Below are 18,026 nucleotides of genomic sequence, written 5' to 3'. Positions count from 1 at the left end.
AATTCCTATCAATAAAATATTGTAAGGCTAAAGCGTTTTAAACACATTTTTCTTAACTTTTTTTATTTTCACCGGCGTGTATTAAGATTTGACGGTATTTTAAACCCGGTTTTAAAAGACCGGTTTTTAAAGTAAATTTGTCACATTTGAAAACCAGTTTTTTAATTAAGAAAACCTGTTTTCCTGAAAGCCTGGATATTCCTCTTCTTCAAAAAATAAATGAATAATAAATAAAATAAAATAAACAAACAAATATTTTGAATTTTATCGGTTGGAACCGATTCGTCTAGCAGCTGAAGGCTTGGGCGACGAGATAACAATTTATTAATAAGAAAAAGGTATATCAGAATTTCTGTTAAATAAACTAAAAAATTTAAACACTGAAATAAGTTTGAAATTATTATATGCTTAAGAAAAACGAATTCAAGAAAGAAGTAGAATTAGCAACTCTTTTGCTGTATTTGCACATTTCTAGTTCAGCGAAGAAATCTAGTGTTCTTTCTTTAGCTTCAAAAACTGAAATTATTGAGTTATCTGGAAAGATACTGTCTAGAATATTTCTGAATTTTTATGTGGAAACCAATTCTGATGAAGAGCAAATCGAAGAAAATACTCATCAGAGTTAAAGTTTTTTTAAAAAAAGCCATGGAAAAATAAATTCAAAAGTTTTTTGAAGACCCTGAAGAAAAACTTACAAATCCAAAGACATTGAAAGCAGAATTTTCATTATTTGAGTCAACGAATAAAGGAACTAAAAACTTAGATTTGTTATTTGATGCCATGATAACTATAAACCCAAGCTCAGTAGCTACTGAACAAGTATTTTCAGTTTCAGACAATATTGTGTCCAAAATAAGAACAAGGCTTAGCCACCGTTCAGTGGATGTTTTATGTTTTTTAAAATCCAATTTTCTAAGGAGAAATTAAAATGAGAGTAGTGGAAAAAGGAGAGTTCTGGCACAGTTTGACCTCAGTTGACCCCGGTTGAAATGGTGATAGCGAAACCCCTTCTCTGCAACTCACCCCCCCCCCCCCTCCCCAACCCCTTCGAAGACAGATAAGGCTTATCTTTCTTTTCGGACTTTGAAAATGTATTCGATGTTTCTTGGGACTTCGACAATTTATATCAAAGACAAATTAAATTTAAATTATCCCCCCCCACTCAATATCATTTTATTTTGCCACTAATTAATTTGTATTCATTAGAACTGACTTGTTATTGTTTACTTTTTCTCTCTCCAGGCTTTATTATTTACTTTTTCTCTGACTTCCAAGGATTTATATTATATATATATATATATTTAAAAAACTTAACACTACACCAAATTATAATCACGTAGTTTATAACTTATTTACAAATTATTTTTATTATTTTACTGATATACACTTTGTTAACCAGTTGGATTCGAAACTAAAAGTCTTCATGACTGAATGTTAGAAACCTGTGATTATAACCATTCAGCCATGAGGACCTATAATGGTAACATTTTGTTTCAAATATATTGATAAAAATTATACTATACCACATTTAAAAATGTTCAATTATGTCTTCATCAGAGTTTATTTCGCCATGTTTGATTAGAGATTATTGGGTTCGACTCATTGTGCGATAATTTTAATCATAAATTCCATAGAACTATCAGAAATGTTTTATCATACATTTCTGTCTGTCTCATTGCTTAATATTGATAATTCTAATCCGTTGAATTTATCAAAAAAAATTTTATCATTAATTTCATTTCAAGAACTTCTAGAATATTCAACTTCGCTTTCCATCATGATCGTCATTTTCTGATAATAAAATAATTCACGATTTACTTCAGCCAATGAAAGTCCAAAATGATTAGGCTAGGCCAATGATATTTTAAAACGTTTTTATCAATCTTTTAGAGTTCTGTATAAATTTCTTACTTTCTTTTGTAAAATCATTCTGCTCTGATACCATTCTAAAGTGTTTTCTTGAACAACCCTGCAACATCTCTTCAAAATGAAACGTGCTTCTAATGCATCTGCTTCGACTCCTCCTGCTAAGAAAGTGCCTGCGCCTTCCACTAATAGCAGTTTCACTCTTGATTCCATCCCTCCACACCATTATCACCTTGGTGGAGACAAGTATGCTGTGGTGAGTGATTTTGGAAATGCTCTGAACGTCCACATCAGAAAATTTAGAACTGACGACCATGGCCGAATCTTCCCAACCAAAAACGGAGTCAGCTTCTCTCCTTTTGTATGGGAATCCCTATCTAAAGATATCGATAGACTCCAAATGCCATCTGAGAAGTTACAAGTCAACGTGATTTGTGATTCGTTATTCCTTGCCAGCCAGTGGATTGAGAATGTCCCACATGTCTCGTTTCAGCGTTATATTACCAAACAAGACTTTTCACGACAATTCCTTCCGTCTGTTTGTCTCCTTAATGAAGCCGAATGGGACCGACTGCAATGCATCAGAAAAAAGATAAGTGAAAGCTGCAAATCATTACTGTTTGGGAACTTTCTAAAAAAGAAAATCCTTTCAGAAGTGTCTTCGCGGTCTCCACGCTCAACTTTAAAAATGGAGCAGAGTGACGCTTGCATGGTGCTATCCACATCGCTTACTGAAATCCTGTCTGAACATCTGAAGGCCCGGCTGGACGATGTAATGGTTTGCGATGGCTGTCTGGAAAATCAGCCAAATCAGTTAGGACATGACTGTATCACAATGAATCATGATAGGAGATACAGTAATTACGGAGACTTAGCTCTTTCGTCTATGGACATTGAACTTATTGCAAAAGATTTCACTGAAAAGAATCTGCAAATGCTGAATTATGTCAATGAAACTTTTTTGAATAATCTGAATATGAATTTGCTTGTAGAAAATGCTAGTGAGATGTATATCTCATCTGATCTCATGCCTTATCGTTAATAAAAAGTTATTTTTTTTAATATAAATATTGTTTTTATTGATTTATTTACTGTTATTTTTAATATTGTTTTAAATGATTTACATGTTTTTAAAATGTTTCAATCCTTAGAAGTATTGCATATTTGATAAATATATACTGCCAATTTATATTTTTCTTTTATTTCATTAATTGACTTTATCGAGTTAGCATGTCTTAATTTTATAGTCTGTAACCTAATGTTAAAATGAGTCTTGAAACAGCCTATGAAAATCCTGAACATCCTGGCAGTTTTGGAGGAGTAGAGGCTTTATTTAAAGCAACTAATGGTGCTTACCGTAGGCAAGAGATTAAAAATTGGCTTTCTAAAAAGGAATCTTATACTTTACATAAGGCTATTAGGAAGAAGTTTAAGAAAAATAAAGTCCTAGTTAATCAAATGAATCAGCAATTTCAGGCAGATTTAGTTGATATGCGTTCTTTATCAGAATTTAATGATGGTTATAATTATTTGTTAACATGTATTTGCATTCTTTCCAAATATGCTTGGGCTATACCTTTGAAAGGTAAGGCTTCGAAAACGATTATTTCTGCTTTTAAAATGATTTTTTCAGAACGAACACCACTTAAACTCCAAACAGACAGGGGTAAAGAATTTGTTAACAAACTTTTTCAAAATTATCTAAAAAGGATGAAGATAAAATTTTTTGTTACGAATAATAACACAAAAGCATCTGTAGTTGAAAGGTTTAATAGAACCCTTAAAACAAAAATGTGGAAATATTTTACAGAGAAGAATACGAAGCGATATATTGATGTCATTGATAAACTAATATTTAGTTATAATAATACTTGGCATCGTTCCATACGGATGACTCCTGCTTCGGTTAGTTTTGAAAATCAAGGTCAGGCTTGGAAAAATCTTTATGCAGATCAAAAGATAAAATTAATGAAACCTAAATTCAAAGTGGGCGATACAGTTCGAATCAGCAAAGAAAAACTTTTATTTGAAAAAGGATATGATCAGAATTGGACAATAGAAATTTTTACCGTTGATCGAGTTCTCCTGAGAAATCCTGTTGTTTATAAAATAAAAGATTTAAATGGAGAAGAAATTGAAGGCACTTTTTATGAACAGGAGCTTCAAAAAGTGATCGATTCTGGGTTTTATCCTGTTGAAAAAATTTTGAAAACGAGAACACGGAAAGGGCAATTAGAATATTTTGTAAAGTTTCGAGGCTATCCAGAAAAGTTTAATACTTGGGTGCATGATGTGAAATTACTATAAGAACAGAAAGTTCATATTTACTTAGTTAGTTAGAAAGATGTCGTTCTACTTAACGCTTGTTAGCGATAGTTCTAAGCTCTTTTTTCCTGAAAATAAAATTTCTCATTTTATTACACAGCTTCCTACGCCAATAACCATAGATGGTGGATGGGAAGTTGGCTTAGTGGATTTAATTTATCCACATACGTGGTATAACATAAGATCAAATAACAATTTATTCGGTTTTGATTTGGGTGATGGAAAATCAATCGCCAGACGAATTCCGTCTGGATGTTATGAGACTATACCTGATATTCTCAATGGAATGTATTTAGAGTCCTTTAAAAATAAAATTGAAATGACCTATCATCCAGTTATCAAAAGGGTAAGAATTAAGACGAAGGGAGGAGCTAAAGTTATTCTTCATAAAGGTATCTCGGAACTTCTGGGTTTCGAACCAGGCGAATTGGGCGGAAATGTCGAGAGTCCATTTATTGCAGACCCCAGTGCAGCTTTTCCCGTAATATATGTATATTGTGATTTGGTGGAGTCTCAGATTGTCGGTGATGTTCAAGCCCCACTTTTAAAAATTGTTAAAGTGGAGGGTAAAGACGGGGAAGTTGTTAATGCGCACTTTGTCCGGCCCCATTATGTTCCCGTCCTGCGACAACACTTTCAAACAATTGAAATGAGTCTTCGACTTCACTCTGGTGAATTAGTACCCTTTGAAAGAGGAAGAGTCATAGTGGTGTTACACTTTCGAATGCGACAGCTAGTATAAAAAGAAAAGTAAAGTGAAGAAGATAATCATTTACATATAAAAACTGCTAAACGTAAGATGTTTGTTCCATATCAGTGCTGCATAAAACAATATGAAGACTATTACGCCAATCAAGCGGGAAATGGTCTATCCTATTATCATGGCCAATCGTTTCAAAAAGGCTATGGCATCGGTGGATGGTTCAGAAGATTGTTCCGCACTGCCCTACCTTTCATATCGAGAGGAGCAAAGTCAGTAGGAAAGGAAGTTTTAAGAACTGGAACTCAGATAGCAACAGATTTATTGGAAGGACGAAATTTACAGGAATCGGCTGAACATAGGGCCAAAGAAACAGGGAAAAAATTAGCAAAGCAGGCTATTCAGAGAGCTGATGACATGCTCGGGAAAGGGAAAAAGTATAAAAGAAAGAAAAAATTCTCAAGACGACTCATTTCCTCAAAAGCAAAGAAAGCGAGAGGACACGATATTTTTGATTCATAATTAAAATGGCTTTTCTCTTGAAGGATTCTCCCGAATGCGCAAAATCCGAACTCAATTTATTTACACTTCCACCAACTCAAACAGTTATTGAAAAAGGACATTGGGTTCAATTTCATCCGATAGCTAATGCGTCAGATGGAGGACCCATTGAATTTCTAATCTCTGGAAGTGGTGAAGAATATCTCGATTTGTCTCAGACTCTATTGCAAGTAAAAGCCAAAATTTTAAAAAGTGACGGAAAAACACTAACTACAGAAGACAAAGTTGGACCCGTTAATTTATTTCTTCATTCCTTATTTTCTCAAGTCGATGTGAGTTTGAATGGAAGAAACATTTCTTCGAGCAACAATACTTATGCATATCGTGCTATGATAGAAACTCTTTTAAACCATGGTTTAGACAGTAAAACTTCTCAACTTACCTCTGAATTATATTACAAGGATACAGCTGGTCGTTTCAACATTTTCGACCAAGCAAGTGCAACTCCTAATGAAGGATTCAACAAAAGAGCATCTCTATTTAAAAACAGCGAAACTGTTGATATGATTGGACGACTTCATGTTGATATATTCAATCAAGATAGACTCTTACTTAACCTGGTTGATTTGAAAATCAAATTAATTCGAAGTAAACCTGAATTTTGCCTTTTAGGAAATGAAGGATATAAAATTATATTTGATCATGTTTCACTCTTTGTCAGAAAAGTCCGTTTGAATCCAGGAGTTCTTATCGGACATGCAAAGGCTTTAGAAAAAACCACAGCCAAATACCCCATTGATAGAGTTACTTGCAAAGTTTTTTCGATACCTCAGTCAAGTTATTCTTTTGTTCAAGATAATGTTTTCTCAGGACAAATGCCGAAAAGACTGGTTTTAGCTTGCGTTGACAACGATGCATTCAATGGAAACCCCAAAAAATCTCCGTTTGAATTTAAACATTACGACATGAATTTTGTCGGAGTGTATGTGGATGGGCAGCCGATGCCACATCAACCTCTTGAACTCGACTTTGAGAAAGGAAGTTTTATAAGAGCATATCAAAATTTATTTCTAAATTCTGAAGGGTTATATATATCGAGAACTGAATTTTCACAAGGTTATACCCTCCTGCTATTCGACTTATCTCCTGACTTGTGCGATGGAGAACACTTTAACTTGATAAGACACAGTAATCTAAGAATTGAACTGAAATTTAGTAAAGCTCTCGAGCAAACAGTTTCACTGATTGTTTTTGCTGAGTTTGAATCTATGATTGAGATTAATAAAACAAGAAACGTTCTTTACGATTTTGGAAACTGATGTTTGGGTCACAAATCCACCGAATTCTATCTAAGGATAAAGATGCATCAAGATATTTTATTGGAGTGTTTTCATCAGATCAATTACCTCCAGTTAGAAAAAGGGCTTTATTGGTCGTGAATACTGATACTCATGATCAAGAAGGATCCCACTGGTTGGCTATGCATATTCAAGATGAAAATACTTTAGAATTCTTTGACTCATTCGGATTACCGCCTACAGCTTACGGCAGCTACATTTCAAGATATAGTGAACAGTTTTTGGCTGTTAAATGGAACAAGACACCGCTTCAAAGTTTGACATCAAATGTATGCGGTCACTACTGCGTCTATTTTCTTTTGAAAATAAGTAAAGGTTTTTCTATGGATTATATTTTATATGAATTAGTTCACAGCAAGCAAAATGATTTTCGCCTGTATCGTTATTTTAAAGAAAGATATAATGTAAACTTGATTTTTAAGAGATAAATAAAGAATATTTCGTTTTAAAATGTTGTCTGTCTTTTATAAACTTTTTATTTTATTCATTTATTTTTATTTTATTTTATTTTATTTATTTGAATTTCATGCATACACCTAACCGTAAATTTCATTTATGAATTAAAACTACAACTTAAATTTATGATGTTATTAATGTAAAATAAAAGGAAGGAAAAAAAAAAAAGACACAAATGTATGATAAATAATATGTTTTATTGACAAATAAATACACATTCAATATTCAATCCATTGAATAGGTTTTGCATACAATACATTTCTTTTTAAATACTTATTTTTAACAAAAGTCAATGGAAATTTCTTTCTCTTTAAAGTATCATAAAACAATTCATGACCATAAGGCTTTTCTTTTCTATCTCTGATTAAATGTATAATTAAATCAACAACATTAGTATTTCGTATAATTTTACCATTGATAACAAGTTCTTTTTGAGGTGACCAAAAGATTTCTTTTTCATTCTCTCGAAAGAAATTGATAAGTTTTGGAGTCATATGTTTAAATTTTTTTGGTGCCGATCTTTCTATTTCTTCTTCAATCGTTCCTGTTTCCTCCTTCATTTGATTCGCTAATATGAATTTAGAATCTTCATTCGGAATATCTTTTCCCTCATTTTCTGCTTCCGTTTCTTTTTCAGAAAATTCCTGATCTATTTTATCATTATGTCTACTCTCCTCTTGTGAAAGACGAAAGTTAACAAATTTTTGAAGAATTTGCTGATACAAAATAATTTTTTCTGAATCACTTATTTTATTATTCTGTAAAATTGATTTCATTTGACGATCTAATTCAGATAAATGTTCTACTGCAAAATTTTGAAGCCTTTCTTCGGGTACTAAGATAAATTTTTTAGTGTGTTCCATGAATGAGGGAAGATATAACCGACAGTGCAGTAGGGATCAAAAAACTTAAAAATCCTTCCCCCTTTTGAACCAACAGCTTTCTCTTTTTATACAGGGGAATAGATTTATCACCTAATTTTCTCACAACCTTTTTGAATGGGACAAGTCTATCTTTCTGACGTTTCGTCAGAGGAACATTTCCTTTTAAAGCGTTAATAGCACACTCGCACACAGCTTTGATTAAAGAATTAGGACATTTTTGTAAAAATTGTTTCTTTGCCTTGCTTTTTGCTAAAAGCTCCAAATGCTCGTGATGGTGCCGAACTGACATTTTTCATTCTACTGAAATGTTCGCAATGCGTGTTTCTTTTTTATATGCTTATAATTAAACTTTGAAGCTCAAGACTATTTGGGGATATAGACAATGTTTTTGTCTTCGGGGAATATTCCTGTGCGAACACGTAAACGTTCCTCTCTGTCAGGTTTAAGATCTAAAAACAAATAACCAAAGGGTTTCTGAGTTGCATCTTTAAAACTTTCTAAAAGAAATTTAGACTGTGACGGGTACATTTGCCGAGCTAAACAAGATATTTGTTGTTTATCTCTCACGTTTTTAAAGCAGACCAGATACGAAGAATTTAAGGAAATATTTCTCATCTCTTTACCCTTATGAAACAAATTTTGTACGATAAATATAATCGAAAGGTTTCTATGATGACTTCCTTTCGTGAATAAATCAGAAAGTTTTAAATTTGAACTTTGGTCCATTAAGTCGTCTACAACAACAAGGCAATCACTCATAGTGTCAATATCGGAAGGTAAACCCTCATGAAATTCAACACCGGACATCTCATCGAAAAGTCTCTGATATGCACCATAACACCATAAAATTTTAGAAGGGAGGGGGTGGATTAATTTGGAATCAAGCAGTCGTTTCACAAAAACTGTTTTTCCTGAGTTTGAAGGTCCACTTACGATCATGGAAAAAGGGTGCGCAATCGATGGAAATTCCATTGCAAATGATGTGATAATATAAAACACTACATAATTTATACAATTTCTTCTATGAAATATTTTTTTTTAATTTAAAACTAGGATTACGATAAAATAAATATAATTACAATTTTCAAAGAACAATTGGCTCAAGCATTATATAACAAACTCCTTCAATTAATCAAATCACTTATGATTTTTTAAAAATGAAAGATTATGAAAAATAAAATAATTCAATAATAATTTAAGTCACTAGTTTAACATAAGAAAATGAAATAATACACTGAATTATGACATGAAGTAAATAATGGATATACAATGGTATGTACAAAAGAATAATGGTATATACAAAAGATAATTATTTTATATCACAGTGACCTATGGCTAAAGTAGAAATACCATCTTCAAGAACATAACGTTTGTCGTCAAAAGGACAAAGGGAAATTTTATTACATTGAATAGTATTCAATACATGACGAGAACTCGAGATAGTTTTAAAAGCATGGCGAGTTCTCTGAACATTAAATATGCAATTTTTATAGTCTTCATGCTGAATTTTATTTTTTAAAATGGATTTGGCAACTCCTTTTGCGACTTGTTTTTCAAATTGTAAAGTTTTTAAACTATACATTTTGGCTTTCAAGCCGACAAACTCACATGCAATATTGCCACTTAATTCGTCTTTCATTTTCCCGAGAACTTTATTATTTATGGGATTATACAGAAAATGATTTGGGGGATAGTTAGATGTATCAAATAGACTGATATTTTCATAAATATCTTTATATATATCTAATATGTGAATGCAATAACATAAGGAATCGGTGTCAGTGAAGAGCAATTTTGCTCTTTCTCCGTACAATTTCTTAATAAAATTATAGTGAAAATCATACATTATTATTTTAGATATATCGAGAATAGAAAAACCGACATATATAGGTCTGTTTAAAAGCAGCGAAGTTTTTTTCCTTTGTACAGAAACAAGATCATCATTTATAATTGTAAAGGCATGAAATGCAGGGGAAGCAATCAATTTTCTGCTTTTTCTTTCATCAGTCACTAAATCAATAGTCACTCTGTTACGAAGATTTTCCATCGTTTTTCCAAAAACAGCATTGTTTAAAAGTTTAAAAAGATCTTTTTCAAAATTATTAGTTGCCTTTTTGCGGTGTTCAGTGTTGAAATCAATATAGTTTTTTAACCATGGGCTCTGTTTAAATTTTAAAATTCTGTAAACTTTTGTTACTTTTAATCCTAATTCAACATAAAATTTCAAATTTCGATAGTGAACAACGTATTTAATTTTATTTCGAAGATTAGGGATAAGTTTTTCAGAGGGATTAGATACATTAAAATTTAATTTTTGGGCTATTTCTTTGGTATATAATGAATAGTCAGAAGGACTTACTGCAATTTTCTCAGGAGCCAGGGGGTAGCAATTGTGAGCATGATGAAGTTCATGAGGATATTCCAAATCTACTTCGAAGATATAGCCAACATTGGAATTTTCGGGGATATTCATAAAGTCCACGTCTTCATGAGTCCATGAAAAATCATGAGTAGGAAGATTCTGAGACATTGCCCATCCGTACAAGTTGTTGGCGTCCCAATACATAATGAATGAATCAGGTCTGCTTGCATCGTAATTCGACAGATGTGAGTTATTGGCAGAGGCGAAACGATGGCTAATCATCGCAACTCCACCACGAATTCCCTTTTCAATAAATAAATGCATGTCAATGTCAGTAAGAAGTTCCAATTTCACACCTGACATTCTTAAACATGCCTGCCATGCCAACCCAGGCGCAGTATAAAGATGACATGGGTCGATCTTATAATAGTCCAAGCAAATTTTCCGGAAGTTTTCAAATACGTCTGCGAGGAGAAGAACATCACTTATAACATACAAGTCGTGAAAATCTCCGAGTGTATGCATATCGAAAACATTCCAGATCTTTTTGGCATATTCGTAATCTTCGTCCGAAACATCTTCATTTGAAAGGCTGTTATAAAATGCCGATTTGGGTGGCAAACAAGTTTCGCTAAATTTTGAAAAGGTATTGAAATAATCATATGGATAGCAACCTTTTCTAGTAATCAACTGAGAATTTGCTTTGAAATAACTATTGCAGAGATGAAGTTGATCAGGTTTTAAATTTTGCACCAATTTTTCTAATGAAGTATTTAAAAATTGAAAAGAGTCTATGAAACGTAAGGATCCAAATGAAAATGAAATATATTTTTCACTGTTTTGGGGGATGCAGTAGATTTTTTGCTCCTTAAATTTTCCTATTCCGTGCATCAACAAATGCGAGTCATAATTTCGTAAATTATGAATCAGAACAGGAATATGATTAGCAATTCTGAATTTTAAATTGCAGCTATTATGAGCAGCACCCCTATAAGCACCCGTAAGATGATCGTGATCTCGAACACTATCTCCTTTCAGAGGTTGCTCGCAAATCCAACAGTTTACTGCCTCAAGGAAATGTCTCTCATCGTCAGAAGTAAAGACCATCGGTTTCACTTCTTTTATTTTCTTAAAAATCCATTCTTCTTCTTTGATCATCTTTTTCAGGAAATCCACGATTGCATCTTCTCCGCGATACACAGTGGGAGGTTCAACCATTTGACCATTGGGTCCAACAACAACGTAGGCATAACCGCAAGGTACGTGCTTGGTTATAGGCTGTGTAAAAGAAGTTTGGAGATTTTGGTCACAAGTATCAATTGTTTCTAAAACACATTCGAAATCGGCATAGATGGTATAAGGCACTGTTAATTGAAAGTGATAATTATTAAACTGTAACCATTTTTCTTCCTCACTGGGCATTCTAATTTTCTGAATTCCCTGATTCATACAATCCAGTTTATGGTTCATGAGTCCTTCTTCGCTAACAAATCGGTGGAGGCAAAAGTCACAATAAAATCTGGCACCATTATGATTGGTTAAATCAGACAATAAACGACTCATATTTTTGATAAGAGTATAATGCCGCTTTTCTCCACTGGAAATCATTAACAAATTAATATGCCTTTCTTTTGCTTCGGTTGTAATTTTTAAAGGAAAAACTTCTTTATCAAACCCGAAGACATTAATCGAGATATTGTTCAGTTTTTCAAATCGTTTGATTTGAGATAAAGGAGTTGGGAAGGATAAATCAGAGATATTAATGTCTTTCACAAATGGAAGATAGTTTGTCACTCGCTGTGGATTATTTTCAGTTGGATGAAGAGCGGCCAATACACACCAGAGGAAGCACTTGTCGTCTGAATTTCTAATATTTAAGACAGCCTTATTCTTCGCTATAAAAGGTGGGAGTGGGATATAAGTCGATGCGGCTAATGGGCGATATACACAGGTGTTCACTTCGAGAAATAATATTTCATCGATAACCCAACCACTACCTTGACCTTCGAATTCTTCACATGATGTTTTGATTTTTTCAAATCCTTGCTTCACTTTCTCCTCAGCAGGTTCGTTCAGTAGGCAAGTAACACATTTGGAGCGGAAATGGGATTCACAGAACTCGAGCTCCGTTTCTGTTATATTTCTCATGAAACGAACTTTAACATCCGAATAAAATTTGATACCTCGTTCTTCTCGTGTTCTCCTTTCAATGATTTCTATAGTTTCTGACTCACACTCGAGTAAGAAGAGTTCCAAGTCCTTCAAAACGGCAGCACTGGGATATATTTTAATGGTTTCAAATGCGTTAAAAGCTGATCTAGATCTTGACACAGGCCTGCTTGGTGTGGCACCGCCAATTTGAAAACCGGAGGGACCGGGCTGTGAAGATGAATTTTGCCTCTGTCTTTTCCTTCTTCGGTCGTCATCATCATGCCATTCAGTATGACGCTTTAGATTGCAGATACTTGTAAAAGTCTTTTTACACTTGAAACATTCGAGAGACTTGGTTCTATGAATGATCCTTTCGTGCTTCTTCAAATTAGATTGCAGATTGAAACATTTTTCACACAAACTGCATGCAAATTGCTTAGGAGAATCATCTTCATCGTCCTCAAATGGAGAATCAAGTTGCTCTGTTGTTAGATCACCGAAATCAGCAAGAGCGAGAACTTCAGAATTTAAAGGTAACTCTGAATTTTCAAAAACATCTTCAATTGATTCCATATTGACAATACAATTGAAAGAAAGATGCCGAATGAAGGTTTTTCTATACGTGGGTCTATTTAAGTAATCCTCCAGCCAATAAGATTTTTTTTTTTAAATCTAAATAATACGTCATTGATAAATTTCCATGTGCCCGCATTTGATTAGTGCTCGATTTTCTTAAGAATTTCTGATAACGTGTTTGAGGGTGGAAATTGCATCAAGATTGATAATGAAAAATAAACTAGATTTCCGATGACTTGTAGCATTTTCAAAAGTAACATGAGGATTAGAGATTAAAATGGCATCTTTGCCATATGATTCAGTACTAAAAGATAAAATAAGCAGCGATATCGAAGAGTATGCAGAAATCAGTCAATAGACGGAAAATTCCAGATTAAAAAAAAAATTCCTTCAACAGATTAATGAAGAGTTATTGATGATTAGAATTATCTAGGTAAAAAGTGTGTACTGTCGAAGACTCATTAAATTTTTACGATAAAATATTCAGTGACGCTAAGAACTATGTGCACGAGATAAAATACAACTCTTTTATCATAACATTTCGAAAGATAGTCTCTATGAGTTTTGGCAAATATAAGCATTACATCTAGAATATACTTCTATGATTGAAGGAAGACATTAATCTTCATTTAAGAAATTAAAATGTGAGAGGTATCGCTTTTAAGATTTATTTGATAAAATGATTTGGACAATTTTAAGCTTTAAAAAAAATTCAAATTTGAATGTTTCTAAATCATTAGAAAATTAATATTTCGGGTTGAATTTCAATATCTAAGAAATGCTTAACCATTAAAAGAATTTCTTAAAAGATCACTTCTATATTTTATTGAAGGAATATTTCATCATCACCTTTGTCATTGGAAAATTTATATTCAACATGACGAGTCAATTGAATCAGATTAGAAAAATTAATTAAAGCTAATATATTTTGAAATATATATTATGTATATCAAATGGATAAAATATTAACATTTTCTTTAAAACAGATTAAGAAAAAAAAATAATGAAATTTCATTATTTAAAATTTCTATTCCATTGAATAATACTTCTATTCAATCCTATTGAATTCAAATTTTATCACAGTATTAAAATAAATAAAAAAATAAAAGAAAATAATGCCTTATATAATCAATAAAACAGCTTTCATGAGAATTAATCAAAATTTGCATTCAATGAATAAAATCTAAAGGTATTCCTGAAAAGCAGAATTTAAATTCAAGAAGAAACAAAAAATAATTAGTAATTAGTTTATTCTGAAAAAATTCTAAGTTCCAAAAATCAAAAACACTCCAAAAATCATCAAAGTCCTAAAAGATAGATAAGCCTTATCTGTCTTGGAAGGGGTTGTGGAGGGGAGGGGTGCAGAGAAGGGGTTTCGCTATCACCATTTCAACCGGGGTCAACTGAGGTCAAACTGTGCCAGAACTCTCCTTTTTCCACTACTAATGAGTGAAAATAATATAAATATTATTTGAAATTTTTGTTTGAATTTTTGCTGTTTTGTGTAAGTAATATGTATATGTAATTCTTAATTTTTTATATTTTGACTTTGACATTGATTTCGTTTTTTGTTATTTTATATAAATTATATAAAATATTTTTCCCTATTCTATTATTTTTACAAAAATTCGAAAACCGGCTAAAACCGGTTTTTTGGAAATATTGAATTTGAAAACCGGTTTTTCAAAAAAAATCGGTTTTTGTATAAACCCTAGCGTGTATAGATTTAAAATCTTAAATGCTTTAAATTCCATGCGAACATTATTCACGGCTTGTTTTAATGCTGCATGGAATTTCTTAGTTTCACAAATTCAATCGCAATTGATAGAGAAACTGGAGTTCATCCTCCCAGTTTCCCGGAAAAGATCCCATGAATTATCTCCCCAGTTCCGCAAATTCCTTCCAAAGCCACCTCACTTTTTTTTAGAATAACAAGGACTTCTTTCAGAAGATTCGGGAGTAGGGAAAAAATTTTCACCTACGCGTAAATCAATGTCTGGCGAAATTTTTCAGACTCCCTTTTCTCAAGAGGACGATCATGTCTCCGTGTGGGGAAATGCCGGACATTTTTATAAATGGAGTCACCCGGATCTGCGATCCGGTCTAAAAATGCCTTAGAGTGCACCTGGTGAGATGTTTTTTCTTTCTTTTTTTTATCGAGGAGGACGGGATTTGTCAGGAAAAAACAGGAAAATTTCTTTAAAATTCTATATTAACAGAAACGTAGAATGTAAGGATAAAGAAAGTTTAAATAAATCTTTAACTAGTGAATTTATGAAATTTTTATATATATATTTTTGGTAGTTTGTATAAAATTACTGAATTAAAAAATAAAGAAATTATATAAATTCTAAAGAAAAAACTAATTGATCCTACAGTATATACTAGATCAATGAAACATTCACATAGTCACAGATTAAACATTCTCACTGTCAATCTATCCTAAAATCAAATTCCATATCCTTTGAATGGAAAAAAACATTAGATTTTTAATAGAATGCAAAATTTGTGTTCAATTAAAATTGTTTAATTTGAAATTTAATCGAATATTTAGCCAATTGTGTCATTATAAAAGTCGTTAAAGTTCGTTTTTCATGAAGAGTAGATCTATGAATACAAATAAGCAAACGGCCCGTCAGAAAGTGGATGATGCAAATTGATTGTGCGAATTTTACAATCTTTTTATGAATACTGCGAAAAATATTTGAAGTATGAGAATAATTTTTTGAATACCGGATTTTTAGTATGTCAGCTTTGGTCTCATGCATAATTTTACTACGTAATAATTAACATTTTATGCACATTCATTTTTAAAATTTCATCAAAAAATACTAAATTTGTTTTATCTATGTTTTTATTTCGTTATTTTATGAAATAGGAAAATTTTCTTTTAGAGAGTGTGAAAGTTTTTAATAAGTATACAATACTTTCCAAAAACTCACCGAAAGTTCATTAGACTCATTTATTATTGGAAACATCATTTTTCAAAACCTTATAATTCTAGAAATTATAGATAGAATTCCATAACATTTTATTGAGAGAATATGATTTATAACAATAAATCGATTCAGCAAAAAAAAAAAAAAAAAAAAAATCTTTGAAGGTTGTTATCTATTTGTAATTAATTCTGGTAACAAGTTTGTAAAAGTAACAAATTGTTTTCTCGAGTCAATCCGATCGAACCAATTTCGTGATAATAAATAACAAAATTGCAAAAGAGCTCCATATATTGTGTTTGTAGGTTCGTCCTTTCGCTGTCATGACGATGAAGTTTGGAGAGAGTTGGTTAGTTTAGTTATATTAAAGTACCGTTTAAAAGCAACACTACGCCTATTTTTGAACGGACCTCGTAATTTTGAAACGTGGTCAGAAGACGATGAAACTAGGAACGTGGAACGATACCCGAGTTGGCAGCCCTCTCCCCAAATTCCCACACTACACCACACCAGCGGAGGACATTTGTCCCCGACAGATTTAGCAAGCACCAGGCCTGCTTGCATAGTGCTTCTTCGGTTGAATCAGGCTCGAACCTGAATCCCTTCAGTTCCGAGGTCTAAACCTTACCTCCGGGCCACCGTGGCCTCAGTTTGCCGAGGGAGGTGACGCCATAGTTATGATGATCTTCATATGATAACGGTATTGTACATAGTTATTTCTCAAAATAACCCTCATGTTTTTTCAAATACTGGATACTATTATTACGAAACGAAACCAAAGCTTCATTTTTCTCTTTTAGTGCAATTCGGTTATAATATCGGTGGCTTTAATTCGGAATTAAACCAATAAATTGAATTTTTTCTCCCTTCTGAGGTTGCGAGCATTTTTTTTTTTCTTGTTCAGCGATCATTCAAATACTGTAAAAGACTCCCTCTCCCTTTTCCATATTTTTTATTTTTTTTGGAAAAAAAAACTAATTATGCCGGCAATGATACTTTTCACTGTCACAACTGGAGTGACAGTGCTGATATTAATTAAAAGCAAGAACTAAGACTTTATTAAAATATGTTATTTAATTTAATTACACTTTTCTTTAATTAATGCACTCTTTTAAGTTGCCTTCTTCCGCGTATGAAGGCAACTTAAAAGAGTGCATTAATTAAAGAAATGTGTATAGCATTTCCCTTTGACATAAAAGGAAGCCCTAAGTTAAAAAAGCAATGCATTACTTATTTCTTTTTTAAATTTCATTATAAAATTTCAATATAAAATTTATTGGAGGTCGATTACCCTGCTTCTTTCCGTGTATATTTTATACTGAATAAATGTGTGTTTTTAGAAAACATGTAAGAGGTAGTATTACATGAGCAATTTATAATTTATTGCTGTATCTCTTTTAATTTTATTCAGAATTTATGTAAATCTGGAAAATGAAAATTTGCATTTCAGGAAGCATAGTCATTTATAGAATTAGAAAGTTTGTTTATTTGAGAAGAATTTCAAATCTTTAAGACTGCACTAACTAGATCTGACACGTACTCATAAACGTCAATAAAACTGAGAAAGCCTGCTTTTCTGCTGGAAAAATCATTTCAAAGCATTTGTCTGCACATTGAAAGCAACATTATGATATTTCTGTTAATAACAAGAAGAAAAGAATATTACGAATTAGAGCTCAAGATACTTTATTTTTTTATATTCCATACTTAGCAATTATTCCATACTGTTCTAATCCAGGCATTGAGTTAATCACGATCAACCGGTGGACCACCGAGACATTTTGGCGAAACCACCTTTAATAAGTCCTGAGATGTGCATATTAAAAGAAATCAATTGTACATTCATGTGTTACCTATTTGGTAATGTTGATGCAGAAGAAATAACCGAAAATATCTTTCTCTTTATCTCTT

At 32.3% G+C, this 18,026-nt stretch overlaps 2 protein-coding genes across 2 annotated transcripts; one reads left to right on the top strand and one right to left on the bottom strand.

Moving 5' to 3' along the window:
• The first annotated feature begins 5,418 nt into the window (after positions 1–5,418).
• On the top strand, positions 5,419–7,903 carry LOC129966453 (uncharacterized protein F54H12.2-like). Its single transcript, XM_056080878.1, has 3 exons — positions 5,419–6,433; positions 6,790–7,019; positions 7,844–7,903. Exons 1-3 carry the CDS (start codon positions 5,419–5,421, stop codon positions 7,901–7,903), a joined length of 1,305 nt encoding a protein of 434 aa, XP_055936853.1.
• A 550-nt stretch (positions 7,904–8,453) lies between these two features.
• Positions 8,454–13,176, bottom strand: LOC129966452 (uncharacterized). The gene is made up of 4 exons (XM_056080876.1): positions 10,450–13,176; positions 9,703–10,302; positions 9,414–9,555; positions 8,454–8,539 (listed from the first exon to the last, which is right to left on the bottom strand). Exons 1-4 carry the CDS (start codon positions 13,174–13,176, stop codon positions 8,454–8,456), a joined length of 3,555 nt encoding a protein of 1,184 aa, XP_055936851.1.
• Between the last annotated feature and the right edge of the window lie 4,850 nt (positions 13,177–18,026).

The sequence above is a fragment of the Argiope bruennichi genome, chromosome 4 (genome assembly GCF_947563725.1).
Source record: "Argiope bruennichi chromosome 4, qqArgBrue1.1, whole genome shotgun sequence".
NCBI classification, from domain to species: Eukaryota; Metazoa; Arthropoda; class Arachnida; order Araneae; family Araneidae; genus Argiope; species Argiope bruennichi.
Note: the sequence above shows the minus strand (reverse complement) of the source record. Positions and strands in the feature narration are given on the sequence as shown.